This window comes from Aphidius gifuensis, linkage group LG5 (genome assembly GCF_014905175.1).
Source record: "Aphidius gifuensis isolate YNYX2018 linkage group LG5, ASM1490517v1, whole genome shotgun sequence".
Taxonomy (NCBI): Eukaryota; Metazoa; Arthropoda; class Insecta; order Hymenoptera; family Braconidae; genus Aphidius; species Aphidius gifuensis.
In genome coordinates, this window is record NC_057792.1 from 2,510,938 (window position 1) to 2,527,571 (window position 16,634).

The window sequence follows — 16,634 nt, forward strand, 5'->3', positions numbered from 1 at the left end:
AAATACTTTTAAATTGAATGAACATAGTATAGACAATAGAAAGAAAAAAATATATAAATCAATTTTAAAAAGATGAAAATTATTTGATTGACGTTGGATAGTTTGATAAATTAATAATATATTTATATGATTTTCAACCTTTCACTCCTAAGAGAGTCTTGTGATTGGTGGAATTAAAAGCGCATGCGTTGTATCTTTTAAAATTTTATTTATTTATTTATATTTTTCAATAAACTTGGCGGTATTTTATAACTTTAGTTACTTCAGTCAAGTTTGACTCCTCGCAAGGGAATCCTCTCTGGTAATCCTCAATTTTTTTTCGTGGATTTTTATACTGGTAAGTACAATCGTATTAAATTTGTAAAATAATTTAACAATAATTAAATATATTGTATAGATTGAATAAAAAAATAATAACGTAAGCATTGAATAATTTCAATTTGAAAATTTATCGATATTTAATTGTGAAGAAATTAATTTCGCAACAACGATTTAATAATTTAAATAGAAAGTGATGCATAAAGCATCATGCATATTTTTAATAAATAATAACAGCTTTATATATTGTTTTATTTTACAATTATTTATAGTTATTTTTAGCGTTTATTATATACTTGTTATGTCGATGGAAAAGTAGGACGATTGTGTCGTACAAATTCTAGTTTCGAGGCTAAAAAAATTATGAAAAAAAAAAAAAAATCTAAACATTTTCTTTATAGGTAATATCGTGGATTTTATAAGTACGTGAATTATTATAGAAAATATTTTTGTTGATAAAAATAACAGACTTGTGAAAGAATAAAAAAAAAAAATTTGTAAATTTTATTTTGAACAATGAAAATATTATTTTACAAAGTAAAACTTTCTTTGACTCTCAAGTTTTCTATTGAGTTTGAATGAAAAAAAAAAAAGCTTGTTATGTAATAATAATCTCAATTGTTTAAATAATTATATAGAAAAAAAAAATAGAATTTTTATTTATAAATTAGCTTTTTTATGATTTTTTTTTTTTTAGTTTTGTCAATTTTTTTTAACGATTTTCCTGGTTGATTTCGATATTTAAAATAATTATTGTTACGTGATTTTAGATTTTTTTTTTGCCACCCTGGAGGAGGGAAAGTCCAGAAAAAAATGTTACAGATTATTGACTTGTGTTTTTTTTTAATTAAATAATTTTATATTTTATCGTAAAAATGAAAGTTAATGACTTTCGGAAATACAATGAAAATATTAAGCAAATAAATAATAAAGTAAAATAAATAATCTCACGGTCGAATAGCATTACAAAGTTTACTTTTTACTTATTTCCAATTTCCGGTATTTTAAATGTTTTTTTAATGTTTATTTTTTTGCTAAACATTTGTGGCATTTTAATTTTTTGTGGCCTCAGTTTTGTAAAAATAAAAAAGCTATTCAAAAATTAATATTTAGTGGCCTCAGTTTATTCAAAAAAAATCTTTACTTATCTCCAAAAATTCAAACTAAAAAAAAACAACAAAAAATTGATAAATTAAATGGAAAAAAATAATTTTAAAAGTAAAATAAAATAGTTATATTGTAAATATACAATTAAAAAAAAATTGTATTATTTTTCAATTAAAAGAAAGTAAAGGAAATGTATAATTTAACATTTAATAAAAAAAATTTTAAATTAAAAAAAATAAATAGATAATTAGCAAGATAAAAGAATTATTATTATTTTTTTTTTTGAAGGTGAATGAATTTGCAATAGGAGGTGGTTTCAGGGACAAATAGAATCACGTAAAAGTGACCAAGTGGGGTAAAAAGTAAAATAAAAAAAAAATATATATAACAAGTGTGTACGGTTTTGTAATTTACTTAAATTCATCGACCATCTAAGAAACCGAGTTACTTCAACTTAAGTAACCAACCAGTTCACATCTCATTCGACTAAAAAAAATAAAAATAAAACTCTAGCTTGATTTTGTAAGTCATAAAAAAAACCATTTAATATATAGATATAAAAAAAAAATAATTAACAACATTGAATTATTAAATAAACAATTATAAAAATTGAAAAAAAACTACAAAATTTCGATGGTTTCGTGATAAAATTATTCAACGAGTGAAAGTGATATTATCACGATATAATTTATTTAATTATTTATTCGAAAAATTATTAAAAGTATAAAAATATAGCAGAAAGATTAGGAGAAATTTAATTAACGGAAAATATTGATTATTTTTAATTGTTATAAACATAATTTCATGATTTTTTTTTTATCTTTTTTTTAATTAATAAAACTATCAATATTTGCAAAAATTATTTTATAAATAAAATTGAATAAGAAAGATGTACGTGAATAAATTTTCAAATGAAGAAAGTGAAATAGAAAGTTTATAATTTATTATGTCCGTGAATAATATCATCATGTACTTTCGTTTTTTATTTGTAATTTTTTTTTTTTAAATATAACTCTTCGAGGCCATTGCCAAATTATGTATTAAAAAAAAAATAATAATTATAATATTAAAGTATTTATTGATGATATAATATATAAACTGTGAAGAAACGTAACGAAATTAAATAAAAAATTAATTTTAAAACCTGTAAAAATGCATATTTGGAATCGAAACTTGTTTGTTAAATAAAAAAATATAATAACGTTTCCTGAAAAACTTCCGGGAGTTAAACTTTCTATCGTATATTATCGAATAAATAATTACATCATTTTAAAGTTGATAAATAATTTTAAAATACAAAAAATCTTCCTAATTTTATTGCCACATGTTCATCACAATAAATTCTAAAGAAAAAAATAAAAATTCAATTCTCTCATCAGTCTTTATCACCACGAAGATAAATCACTCAAAAATAATTATAAATCCAAACAATGACCAAGGTTTTCTAAACAAAAATTTAAATTTCAAATCATTATATAATACAGCTATTCTTTTCATTCAATTATTTACAATAATTAATGATTTTTAAAATTTATCTTTCAGGTGTCATCACAAGAAGGCAAAAGAAGAATTAACAAAGGAAAAAAAAAAAAACCCATAATAGAAGGTTAATTGAATCAACAAGGACAAAATGGGCATGGGAAGTGAAACTGATTACAAGTGTGGTTTATCAAGCCAAGATCAAGAAACAGCACGTACTGAATTACGTGAAGATGAAAATATACGTGAACAATCAATTGATCAATTACGTCAATGGATTAAAAAACATTCATCAATAAAACGTTGTCGTACTGATTCAATATTTTTATTACGTTTTTTACGTACTAAAAAATTTAGTGTACCACTTGCACAAGAAATGCTAGAACGTTATTTAACAATACGTCAATTATATCCAGAATGGTTTCAAAATTTAGACATAAATGATCCAGATATTGAAAATATTATTGACAGTGGTTATTTAGTACCATTATTAGAAAAAGATAAACAAGGTAGACAAGTTATATTATCATGTGCTGGTAGATTTGATCCTTATAAATTTACATCAGCACAAATGGCTAGAGCACATAGTATTGTTGTTGAATCATTAATGGATGAAGAGGATAATCAAGTACATGGTTATATACATGTTAATGATGAATCTGGTTTAACAATGGGACATGTTAGTGCTTGGTCCTTGACTGATATTAAAAATATGCTTAGATGCATACAAAATAGTACACCAATGAGACATAAACAAACACATTTTATTAATATACCAATTTGTGCATCAAAAATACTTGAATTTGCTGTTTCATTACTTAATGATAAATTACGATCACGTATTATGGTAAATATGGAATTATTTAAAATTTATTTTAAGGGATTGTTTTTGTTTTTTTTTCAATGGGTCAATGTTTATTAAAAATAATTTCATTTATTTTTTTTAATTTAGGTACATAAAAATGTTGAAGAACTCAGAGAAGCTGTTGATCCAAAAATATTGCCAAAAGAATATGGGGGAAAAATTCCACTTGCTGATATGATTGGTAATGATTTTTATGATTTTTAATTTATTTGATTAAATGCTTTAGTATTTAATTGTTTTCTTTTTTCTTTTTTTTCAGCTGAATTTAAGAAAAAAGTTAGAGCTAAAAGAACTGAGTTGATGGCATTGGATGACATGTACATTGAATTATCACCGAAGGATCGATGTGCGGCGACAAATGATGGTCTTTGTGGAATTTCTGGTTCATTTCGTAAACTGGAAGTTGATTAATATGATTGATGATGATCTTTATTGATTTATAAATATTATATTGTATTTGTATAATTAATTTTTGATATTTTCATTGAATAGTTATTATTTTTTTTATTGTTACTACTATTACATTTTAATATTTCTTTTTTTGTCGGTGGTATAAGTTACCGGGTATGAAAAAATGTTTACATTATATTTTCAATACTTGTTATAGACATATAATTAAATTGAATTAAATAATTTTTCACTATAAAAAAATTATCAATCTACTATTTTGTAATGTAAATTTTTGAATGTAAAATTTTATCATTTATTAAAAATTAACTGAAAATAAAAATTACAAATTTACTCTAGGATTGTTTAATTAATATTGTTTTAAAAATATAATTTGTCTTGAGACATTGAAATAATTGTTTAAATAATAATAAAAATTTTTAAATATGACCATTATTCCAATATGACTATTGTGCCCCATAGGAAAAAAAAAGCAACCATATTTACAACCCCTACTGTACTGAACAGGTTTTTTTTTCTCAGGGGGTGACACTCTGTGTAAACTTTGTTTTTTCTTAAATGTATAGATAGGTAAGCTTTACCCTTGGCCAAATATTCTATTGTAATAAAATTTTCTTAAATTCTAGAAAACCACAAACCTGATGAACCAAGAGAAAGAAAATCCATCTCCTCAGTAGTCAGTACAAAGTTGTTATACTACTCGAATGTCACATTTTTATAAAACGACATTATATAATTTTTTTTTATATATTCAATTATAAATAAAAAATAAATAAATTCTAATAAATCAATAATTGTTTGTTTTTTTATATTGGCCAATATTTTAAGATGGATTTTAACACATTAATTTTGATGCTTGTCATCGTTGTTACAAGTGCAAATTTTTCTAAAGGTATTGTGAAATGTTCAACTATAAAATTATCCATATTTTTTAATTAACTACATGAAAAATATTATTTCTCGTATTATTAAGTAAAATTTTTTTGTTTTTTTTTTTTAATTCATAAATTCAAAAAAATAAATGTAAAATGTTAAACTACAAAACTAAAATGTTAAATGTCAAATAGAATAATGTCTAAGAGTCTGAGCCCCACCACAAATAGCTGTAAAAATAGATAAAATTATAAACAATAATATATTCTCTTCAATGAATATAAAGGTTTACCCTTTGGTCCAATATTATAAAAATATTTTTTGTATAAAGTTTTCACGATTTATTTTATTAATTAATACATCATGTTATTTGTTTATTGTATACATTATTCAACTATCATTATTCGGTGTCAAAGCAAGATTTTTTATTTTTTTCTTTCTTTAATTTCTGCTTTCAGCATCGTGCATCCCGGGAAAAATAGATCCAGAAGATAATGCCCCAATATTATCAAGACTTGCTGTTAGATCAAGAAAAAATATAGAAAATTTCTGGAAAATTTTAGACAATATTTCTATAAATTATGAGCGTCAACGAATACATTCTATAGAATATTTTATCGTTTTATTTTTAAACCTATCGAAACGAGATCTCTGGTTTGAGATAATAATCAATCGTGCGGATAAATTTCCTAAACAGTTTGCAAACAATGAATTTTATATAAAACTATTAAAAGAAATGCAAAAACAAAAATCAATCGGACACTACTCTAAAGACGAAGTTGAAAATATTATTTATCGGTTGGAACACCATTTATATGCCAATAAAATACAGGAACCATCAAATGATGGACTCGTTCTAAACTGTAGTCAGATAAACGATTATGAAAATATTACTTCGATCAATGCCCAAAAAGTTAAAGCAAATATAGTAGATATTCTCATGTTACCTAGAGAAAATTTTTTGGAACGCTTTGAGACAGTAATGAGCAAAATTTTTGAAATTGAAAAAGCTGCAGAAGATATCTGGAACCAAAGCAGTACTTTCTGTAGAAATTATAATAAGCCTGAGGACTTAGACGCCCAAGCATATTCCTTTGTTTATTCCATCAAACATTATATGAAGAGGAACAATAATCGATTAACGGCTCTTTTTTTTATGGACGTATTATTGAATCGTTTTGCATTTTTGACAGGAGCAGATTTGAAAAATAAATGTTACATAGAATTATTAAAAGGATCTCAGATTTGGTTGAGAACGATCAAGATACCAGATGACAGTAAAATTTATGAAACCCTAGTTAAATTTATTATCGATAAGTTAGAAGAAACTTACGCCGATTCAATTCAGAAGCCATCACTGTGGACCCTAGCAAAGCGTAGGATGTACCAATCTACGATGAAAACTATTATTTATAGTTTTTACTATTGGAAGGCTTATATTGGGTAATAAAATATCAAAATGAAGATAAGTATGAGAATGTAATAATTAAAACATTCAAAATAAATTACTAAAAAAAATTAAAAATTTTTGTTCTATAATTAAAAACTAAAAAATTAATACTGTAATGAAAAAATGATGACTGATTGGTTAATAAAAATTAGTTTATAAATTCTCATAAAAACTCATAAAAACAGTTGATAATAAAACTTTTGTTAATCCATTTTCACATTTAACTATCACAAAAGAAAAATTTGTCATGATTGTTTTAATCTTTATAGACAATCATCACTCCAAAACAAAATGCAGGTAAAGTTTTTTTACATGTTTATTGATATAAAAAAAAAATAATACAAAACAGAAAACAAAAAGTAAAATTAAAAAATTATTAGTATTTTTTCTATGTCTATCAATTATTTAACAGTTCATTTTTATTTATTTTTTTGTAGATTGTAGATAAAATTGTTAATACAATTGTTGATCTAGGAATATAGAAGCAAAAATTTTAAATCAATATTTCGTTTTTTGTTTATTCAAGTAATTAAAATTTAATAGCAAAAAAAAAAAAATTACATGCAATCATGGTGATTATTTTTAGATAGATCTATTGCTCATGAGCCCAATATCGAAATTTATGTTAGTAGAAAATTTCTGTGTCAAATATTTTGTACAAACGTTGTCGTTGTATTCAATAAATGAATTGTAAATGGTAATTAAATAATATAGGTCGTAAATGAAGGCAATAATATTATTAATTCATCAAAATATTATAATTAAAGAAATATATAAAAATCACATACAAAATTATAACTTTTCTTCAAATTTACAATTAAAAAAATTAAATTAATTAAAGAAAAATTTTTTATTTAAACAAATAATGTAATTTTTTAAATAAATAAAATTTTAAACTTAAAAATTGTTTAAATTAATGAATTTAAACAAAAAAATGATGTGTATTTTTTTTAAATATTAAATTTAATAATATTAAAATTTAAAAAATGGAAAATTGTTATTATTTATTAATTATTTAAATTATAATAAAATATTTATAATTTATATTTATGTGATTAATTGTATCCGATAATATTTGTCCTTCGTATTTTAATATTACCAAAGAGGTAGGGGGATGAGTAAAAAAAAAAATTAGATTAAATAAGAGGGGGAATTGATATGAAGTATCTTGATAGACCAAGAAGAAGCTCAGCTTGATCGCAGTCTCGTGGTGCATCTTCATCCAGCAACATCATCTTCATAATCATGTGGAAAATAATTGCAATCTCATTGGTTCTAATTGGTATCTCATCTGGACGATTTACCGTGAGTTAAAAAAATTATTTAAATCAATAAAAACCAATCGAAATAAGTAATAATTTTCTATCATTAAATTAAATATATTTTAAAATTTATCTTTTAACTTTATTATCCGTTCTATGGAATATTTAAAATGCCAAAGTTCAACTGATAATACTTTGACCTAAATATTCACAATAAATCGTTATTCATATATGATTACTTATTTTTTTTTTTGTAAAGGAAAAAACAAGATATGATCGATCAAAGGATTTCGATGAAAAACTACAAGATTTAGAAGAAAAAAAAGAAGATCGAACAACATTTACTGATCATGATACAGTAAATTTTATTAAACTTTTTTTTAATTTAACAAAAAAATTAATTTTAACTGTTAATTAATTGTTTTTAAATTTTAATTTAGAAATACATTGCATATAAAGACGTTGAAGATGGTACTTGTTATTTGGAAAAAATAAAAAAGGATAGATTAAAAGCAGTACTTGCTGGAACATACAATGGAAGAGTTTTATATCCATCACATCAATCATTGACAGAACTTGAAGTAATTATAACTTGAAAATTAATTTAACAATTTAGTTATGGAAATAGTTGTTTAAGTAATTTTTTTTTCAAGTAGTCTGATGACTATTTAAATGATAATTAATATTTTTAGGGATGGAAACTTGCTGGTGGTAGAATTGTTGATTTTTGTCATGGTACAGCAATGAAGATTCTTCAAGAATTTCAAGAAATACCATCAGACACACAAGATCCATTTTACAATGAGCTACCAATTGATGAAAATGATATATTTCAAAAAAGAGTAAGTGATGTTGTTCTTACACCACTAAAAGAACGTGCAAAACGTGAAATATTAACAGAAAAACGTGAAAAAATAAATAACGAATTATTAAGATCACGTCGTCAAGCATCACCAAGTGGTAAATCAAGATTTCATGGACAAACACAATCACAGTATCTTAGTAATGATGCTGAAAAAGAAGGAAAAGCTGAAGCTGAAGCAACAAATGAATCATCACGTGCTCTTGTCAGTGAGTCCCTGGATACTATTAAAATATTTTAATATTAATTATTAATATATTTAATATTATTAATCATCAATTAAAATATTTTATGTTGTTAGTTGATAAATAAAAATAATCATTAACCATTGTTCCACTTTATAAAATAATAAAAAAACAATTTGTTATAAAAATTATATCTTGTATGTCTTTTAATCAAATTAATCATTATATTTTATGTATTAAAAAAATTAATAAAAAATAATTTAATGAAGCCTGATTGTTATTTCATCATCACTGAGTAAGTACTTGCTTTTATTTTAGCTTCAGCTATTTTTTTTTTGATTAAAGAATAAATGAGAAAGATTGAAAAAACATTCGTAGGTGGTACAAGTGGAATGGGTCAAGCACAGAGTATGACAACAGGTGGTGGTGGTTGTGATGATTGTCCAGGTACAAGTGGTTATGGATTGACTGGTGTAAATGGAGCTAATAGAGTTATCATTGGACCAGATGGAGTTGTTATACCAGGTCGAGATGGTGTAACTGGTGGAAGAGTTACAGGAGGAGCAATACAATATCCAGGAACATCTGTAAATTATCCAGGTGCTCCTGGAAGCTATCCAGGAATGATAGGTGGCTATCCAGGTGGTTCTGGTGGCTTCCCAACTGGTGGAACAACAGGAAAAGTACCAGGTAGTGTAATTGGTAATTATCCAGGCAGCTCGCCAGGTGTTGGAACAACAGGAATATATTTACCAGGAACAAATACAGGTATTGGAGGAAATCGTGGAGTTGGAGAAACAAATGGTAGAGTACCAGCTGGATATCCAGGAGCTCCTGGAACTTATCCAACAGGTCTAGTATTATTGCTTTTTTTTTTAATCTTGATAAGTTCCAAAATGTAATAATTAATTGTTAATTTTAGGAAGTGGAATTCCAGGATCTACTGGTGGAATACCTGGTGGTACTATCACGTATCCAACTGGTGTCAATGGAGGTACTCCAGGTTACACAGGTATTCCAGGATCATATCCAGGAGGTAAATAAATAATTAATAATAATTTTTTTTTGTTTTTAAATATTAAATATAAATTTAATAATAGAAAAACCAATAAATAATTTGTGGTATTTATTATTCATTGACTCAAGGTGTTATAGCACCTCCAGGAAGTCCAGGAAATTATCCTGGTGTAGGAGGCACTGGTGGTTACCCTGGTGGAGTTCCAGGTGCAATTGGTAATTTTCCTGGTCAAGTGCCTGGTGGTGTTTCGACAGTTGGAGGTGAACGAGGTACCACAACTGGTGGACCAGGAACTGTAACACTTGGTGGACAAGGAAATGTTAGTCCTGGTTATCCAGGATCTGTTGCTTATCCACCAGGTATGCATGGAAAATTTATATCAAACATTAAATTTTTAAAATAAATAATTTTCTTTTATTTTGTGATCATGTTAATTCTTCTCCAGGAATGCCAGGGGGTTATCCTGGTACTGCTGGAACTAGTGGTTATCCAGGAAGCTCAATTCCTGGAGGTTATCCATCAGGTAAAAATTTTTTTTAATACATTTTGATTTATTTTTGTATCCAATGAATATTCTTATTTGTTTTTTTTTTTTCTGTGAATGTTTCATTGAGTTTTAAAATAAAATATTTTTGTGAAGGTATTGTACCACCACCAGGTGTTCCAAATGGTTATCCTGGTACAGGTAGTCCTGGAGGATCAAACATTCCAAGCTATCCAGGTACTATTGGCACTTATCCAACAGGTAGTTGAAAATAAAATTTAAAAAAACAATTGTTTTTCAAATTTAAATATTTTAATTCATATTTAATTAAATATTATTTATAAAGGAGGCAGTCCTGGCTCAGTAGCAACACCAGGTGGATATCCTGGTGCTGGTAGATATCCAGGAACAACTTTGACTGGTCCTGGTTTATACACACCCGGTAAATTGATCTCGAAAATTTAATAAATACTGCTGAATCTCTTAGAGGGAAAAAATTAATTTTAAAATAATTTTATTAGGTAGTGGAACACAAACTGGAATACCAGGAGGTACAGGAAGATATGCTGAAGGTTCAACAACTCCCGGGTCCAGTGGTATTCCAACAGGTAATTTTACAAAGACAGAATTAATTTATTTGAATTAATTTTTAAACATTTTATTTTTTTTTAAGGTACTGGAACTCAAGGTGGAATGCCAGGAGGTCCAGGAATATATCCAGGTGGTTTACCAAATGGTGGAATGCAACCTGGACTTCCAGGTAGTCCAGGAATGTACCCTGGAGGTTCTCCAACTACTGGAACCAGTGGTGTTTCAATTCCTGGTAATGGAGGTGTAATTCCATCGGGAAATTATCAACCAGGTAACGCAGGAAATTATCCAGGAGGAAATCAACCTGGAGGATGGCAAAATGGGGCCACAAATGTACCTCAAAATTATCCTGGAGCAACGCCAGGTATATTTATATTATTTAAAATTAAACAATTAAATTTTCATGAGTTTTTTATGATTTATAAATTTATTTTTTAGGTACTACTGGGATTACAAATGGTAATTATCATCCAGGAACTCCTGGAACTTATCCAGGTACAAGTATACCTAGTGGATGGCAGGGTGGAGTTCCCACTGGTCCTCAAACATACCCTGGAGGTCCAACAGGTAAATGCTAAATTAATTTTTTTTTTAATTTTATTATTAACTAAAAACTTTTATTTGATTTAATAGGCCAAGGCTTTCCTGGTTCAATGCCTGGAGGATATCCAACATCAGGAACTCAAGGTGTACCTGGGGCAAGCTATCCCGGTGGTGCTGTATCTCCAAATGGTCAGCAACAATATCCAGGAGTTTCTGGTACACCTGGTACTGGTAGTAATACATATCCTGGGACTGGAGTAAACACTCCATCATATCCAGGAGGAAATATTCCTCAACAGCAGTATCCTGGAGCTCCTGGAACAACTGGAGGTGTCTATCCCGGACAAGTAGGAGTTGCTGGATTGCCAGTTACAACTGGAAATATTTACCCTGGTTCGGGAAATGTTGGAGGTATTCCAGGCACAACTGGAAATATTTATCCTGGCTCGGGGAATGTTGGAGGTATTCCAGGCACAACTGGAAATATTTATCCTGGCTCGGGAAATGTTGGAGGCATTCCAGGCACTACTGGAAATATTTATCCTGGCTCGGGGAATGTTGGAGGCATACCAGGCACAAGTGGAAATATTTATCCTGGCTCAGGGAATGTTGGAGGCATTCCAGGCACAATTGGAAATGTTTATCCTGGTTCAGGAGGTGTTTATCCAAATACTGGAATACCAGGACAAGCTGGAATAATTTATCCAGGTACTACTACTGGTGGACATTTAGGTACATCAGATCAAAGTGGTATAGTTGATGATGGCTCTGATTCAAGTGCATCAAGTTCAGTAACACAAAGTGAAAAAGGAACAGAAGCAAGTGCATCAGCTGATGGAACATTTGGTAGTGGTACAGCACAATCAAAAGTATCAGGTATATATACTGGTTCTGGTTCATTTTCAGCACAAGCTGGTACAAGTGATGGTAATAAAGGTGCACAAACACAAGTATCAGGTGGTAAAGAGGGTGCAATGAGTAATGCACAAGGTAGTGGTGGACAAGGTAAAAGTCAATCACAAGTACAACTTAATTCTGAAACTGGTGGTACATCAACAAATGCACAAAGTAGTGGATGGAATCATGGTACAAATTCACAAGTACAAGCAAGTGAAAAAGGTGGTATGGCTGATGCACAAGCTAATGGTGAAGGTAATACATCAAGTCAAGCACAAATTGGTTTTAAACCATATACAGGAAATGATAATGATCAAGATAATACAAAACCATTTAGAGGTGGTGGTACATCATCAGCACAAAGTGGTACATACAGAGGACAATCACAATCACAACTTGAAGGATCATTTAAATATGGTATAACATATACTGGTGCTGCACAAGCTGGTTCTGGTTCTGGTGCTCAAGCATCACGTAAACCATTTAATTTTACAAATACAGATAAAAATTTATTTAAAAAATTTGATAAACAAGAAACAATTAAAGTTAGTACTGATGTTATTACAACACCAGCAACAACAACAGCAAAAATAATAACAACAACAACTCCATTACCATCAACATCAATGAGTGATGAAAATTTAAGATTAAGTTCAAGTTCAAGAAAAACAGTTGTTACTAAATTAACAAGTGATACAATTGGCAGAAGAAGAGAAATTATTCCAGTTGTACCAATTGATGAACAAAAAACAAGAGATGATCATGTTGTTTATGAAAGTGGAAATGAAGAATATGAAGAGGAAGAATATGAAGAAGAAGATTATGATACACCATCACCAAAAACAAGAAGTGGATCTGATAGTACAAGACAAAATCAAATTGTCAATAATAATGATAATAAACATGATGTTAAAATTATTCCAGATAGTATAAAATTCAAACAGGGTGATGTACTTGAACCTGGTGAAAGTTTACCAGGTTATACAATACCTACTGGTCTTAGAGGAAGAGTTGCAGCTGTCTCAGGTGAAAGAGCTGTTGCACAGGGACATGGTAGATTACAATCTCAAACAGCTAATTTAGGAACAAATTTACAGCAAAGAATTCAAACTGGAAATAACGATGAAAAAATTATTAGAAGATATCCTGGTGGTTCAAGAAATTCTCATCATCATAATAAACCACACAGTGGAAATACCAGATCAATGGACACAAATCCAGTTAAACAAAATTACGTTACAGTTACAAATAGCATTGCTGGAAAAATGGGTGAACAAAAACCAAATTATGAACATCGTTATTATACAAAAAGTTCAACATGTGGGTACTTTACATTTTCATGTAATATCGTTCATGGTTCAAATGGTAGAACTAAAATTTGTAAACCAAAATTACCAACAAATTCTGATGGTACACCAATCAAGTGTTGATCATGATTTTTTTTTACTTTTTTACTTTATTTTTCACACAAAAATCTAATGCACTTATAATTTTTAATTTAAAAAACAATAATAATAATAATCATTTATAATTAATAAATAAATAATTATATCAGTCTATTTTGGGAATTATTTATATTTATTTTATCAACGAGGAAAAAATAGAGAGCTTTAACAGCTCAGTGATTATTTTTTTCTTCATTTGTGTTTTATGAGCTATATTTTCAATTTTTTTTCTTTTTGTTGTGCAATTGTCAGAAATTTGAGTATTAATAATTGTCAATCAATTTTGACTTAATGAGTTTATATACAAAATTATTTAAACCAATGAAAATTTAAATATTATTACCAGTTTAAATAAAATTAATAAAAATAAAAAAATTACATTTACGTGACACTTGGGTTTGTTGCGTTTTTTTAGGAATAAAATTACTCGATAATTTATAATTTTTTAAAGCTAAATTTACACCATTCGATGTTCATAATCTGTAAGTAAAAAAAAAAAAAATATAAATATATTAATTGATTGTTATAAATAATTTTAAAATATGTATTTTTACCAAGACTTGGATCTGTATTATTTTCTCTTGATTTTTCATCAAATATTTCAGCTACAACATCAGGTGCACAAGGTTCACTGCTAATAAAAAAAAATTTATCAATCAAATTAAATTGCAAAACAAACAAATTAACAATTGTCATCAAAATTAATTTACCTATTTTTAAAATGTTCAATTTGAACATTTGCTGATTCAAGTTGTTCAATAAGATCCTCATTTTGTCTTTGTAATCTTCTGACAACATTATCAGCTGCATCAACTTCATCCTGGGCATTAGCAAGTTCTCTCTTTAATTCATCAACTCTAACTCTTATTCTTTTAACTTCACTTTCATATTGCTCGGATCTTCTTAATGCATGTGTTAACTCAGTTGTTTTTTCAGCAAGTAATTTTTTTAACTTTGAATTAGCATGTTTTAAATCTAATATATCCTGTTGTAGCTGACGACAATCACCATCCATTGTTGAATTTGGTCTTGAACGTCTTGTATCAATTTTTTCTTGTAATTCACGTAATTCATTTTTTAATTGTTTATTTTCTCTTTCAAGTGTTATTTTATCTGTCTCAAGTCTTTCACGTTTACCCCATTCAGCAGCATTTTCATCTTGTAATCTTTCTAATTCACATCTTAATTCATTCATTCGTTGATCCATATTTTCTCTTGTTGATGTTTCATCAAGTAAATCAGCTTGTGCTGTTAATACATCAACTTGATAACGTTCTTTTAACTCTGTTAATTCACGTAACAGATCACATTTATTATCATTTAATTCATTACATTTTAAACGTAATTGTATAACTTCAGCTTTTAATTTTTCCATAGCACGATGTAATGATGTATTTTCATCTCTTTCAGCACTTATTGCTTTTGTTGTTTCTTCTAATTCTAAATTTAACATTGCCATATGTATTTTTAAACTATCATCATTTGTTGCTGTTAAATGTTTATCACTTGTTGGTGATTTAATACTGTCTTGTCTTTCAATACTACCACTTTTTTTTAATAATTTTGTTATATCCCTTTCAAGACTTCCCATATTACCACCATCTTTATAAAGTTCAACAGCATGTTTTGGTACAGCACCTTGTAATACATATTCCTCGACATCATGATCATCAGTTATATCATTTTTTAATAATTTAGGTGATGTTAATTTTTCAGTTGGTGATTTTTCATCAACATTATTATATAAATCAAGAAGATTATCAATATTTAATGAATTACGTATTTGTGAATCAGTATCAAGTAAATTAACAATTTTATGATCAAATTGTCCAGCATGTTTTAATAATACCATATGTATTTTTTCCATTTCTTTTCTTAATTGTTCATTTTGTATTTCAAGCTCTTGTGATTCATGTTTATAACTTTTAGCATCATTTATTGCTATTTCTAATTTTGTACGTAATAATTTTGATTCTTCACGTGCTTTATTACGTTCATTTCTTACTTTACTCCATTTTTCACGCCAATTTGCTGTACAATCAGACCACCAACGCATTGTTTTTTCCATTTGTGCTGCACGTGCACGTACTTCTTCCAGTTCTCGTTGTCTAATTGCCTTTTAAATAAATATAAATTAATGTTAAATTAATTTTTACTATTTATTAATTATTTATTTATTTATTTTACCTCATTTGTTTCCCATTCACTGTCACCATAATGTGGTGATCTTGGTTTAGCTGTAACATCATGTTCTTTTGTTGAATGTTTTCTTGATGTATCCTGATCTTTTGGAACTTTTCTTGATGATGTTCCACTTGTTGTTGGCTGTGACATTGTCAATCTACAAAATAAAACAACCATTTTATTTTTTTTACTAACTAATCAAATAATTTTAATAATACTAATCTCAATTTTCATAGGTATATTTTTTTTTTACCTTTAATATATTTAAATAAACAAACTACTTTGACAGATGAACTGTCAATTATGCTCCATCAAAATAAATGTCAATAAAAACATCTAAAATGTACCACAACAAAACTTGTTTAACAAAAAAAAAAGTTAATGATTTATCAATCACAAATCATCAGCTCTCTGATAATCGAAATTAAGTTCACTAAATAATAAATATTCGTCAATTTTTAATAGAAAGTATTATATTTTAGGTCATATTGAATAAACAATAGATCATTCCATGTATTATTGTTATTTGTTACATGATTTTATCTCTCTTGACAATAACAAGTCGATGAGTCAGTTTTCTGCTCTAAATTTTCCCGCCATTATTATTTTTTTTAACTCTAAATAACACCACAAGATGGAAAATAATCCAGTATCCAGCCATTT

The 16,634-nt window shown here is 27.4% G+C and overlaps 3 protein-coding genes across 7 annotated transcripts; 2 read left to right on the forward strand and 1 right to left on the reverse strand.

The window, feature by feature from the left end:
* The first annotated feature begins 227 nt into the window (after positions 1-227).
* Positions 228-4,383, forward strand: LOC122856858 (clavesin-1-like). 2 transcript variants are annotated; one of them, XM_044158731.1, is made up of 4 exons: positions 228-337; positions 2,968-3,751; positions 3,857-3,950; positions 4,029-4,383. In XM_044158731.1, the coding sequence occupies exons 2-4, from the start codon at positions 3,056-3,058 to the stop codon at positions 4,178-4,180; spliced, it is 942 nt and encodes a 313-aa protein (XP_044014666.1). In that variant the 5' UTR covers positions 228-337; positions 2,968-3,055; the 3' UTR covers positions 4,181-4,383. The 2 variants fall into 2 exon arrangements, with proteins under 2 accessions (XP_044014666.1, XP_044014667.1); XM_044158732.1 differs by lacking the exon at positions 228-337 and adding an exon at positions 1,831-1,947.
* Positions 4,384-7,693: 3,310 nt separating this feature from the next.
* On the forward strand, positions 7,694-13,840 carry LOC122856743 (elastin-like). Of its 2 annotated transcripts, XM_044158537.1 has the most exons (14): positions 7,694-7,805; positions 8,022-8,120; positions 8,203-8,343; positions 8,455-8,833; positions 9,188-9,661; positions 9,732-9,845; positions 9,956-10,186; positions 10,273-10,350; positions 10,468-10,572; positions 10,658-10,753; positions 10,833-10,919; positions 10,985-11,266; positions 11,341-11,469; positions 11,536-13,840. In XM_044158537.1, the coding sequence occupies exons 1-14, from the start codon at positions 7,746-7,748 to the stop codon at positions 13,770-13,772; spliced, it is 4,512 nt and encodes a 1,503-aa protein (XP_044014472.1). In that variant the 5' UTR covers positions 7,694-7,745; the 3' UTR covers positions 13,773-13,840. The 2 variants fall into 2 exon arrangements, with proteins under 2 accessions (XP_044014472.1, XP_044014473.1); XM_044158538.1 differs by lacking the exons at positions 7,694-7,805; positions 8,022-8,120; positions 8,203-8,343 and adding an exon at positions 9,079-9,104 and having other exon boundaries at positions 8,749-8,833.
* On the reverse strand, positions 13,779-16,532 carry LOC122856792 (coiled-coil domain-containing protein 102A). 3 transcript variants are annotated; one of them, XM_044158633.1, is made up of 5 exons: positions 16,225-16,532; positions 15,975-16,128; positions 14,498-15,903; positions 14,342-14,421; positions 13,779-14,267 (listed from the first exon to the last, which is right to left on the reverse strand). In XM_044158633.1, exons 2-5 carry the CDS (start codon positions 16,119-16,121, stop codon positions 14,245-14,247), a joined length of 1,656 nt encoding a protein of 551 aa, XP_044014568.1. In that variant the 5' UTR covers positions 16,122-16,128; positions 16,225-16,532; the 3' UTR covers positions 13,779-14,244. The 3 variants fall into 3 exon arrangements, with proteins under 3 accessions (XP_044014568.1, XP_044014569.1, XP_044014570.1); XM_044158634.1 differs by having other exon boundaries at positions 14,128-14,267; positions 14,342-14,418; XM_044158635.1 differs by lacking the exons at positions 13,779-14,267; positions 14,342-14,421 and having other exon boundaries at positions 14,494-15,903.
* Positions 16,533-16,634: the final 102 nt, after the last annotated feature.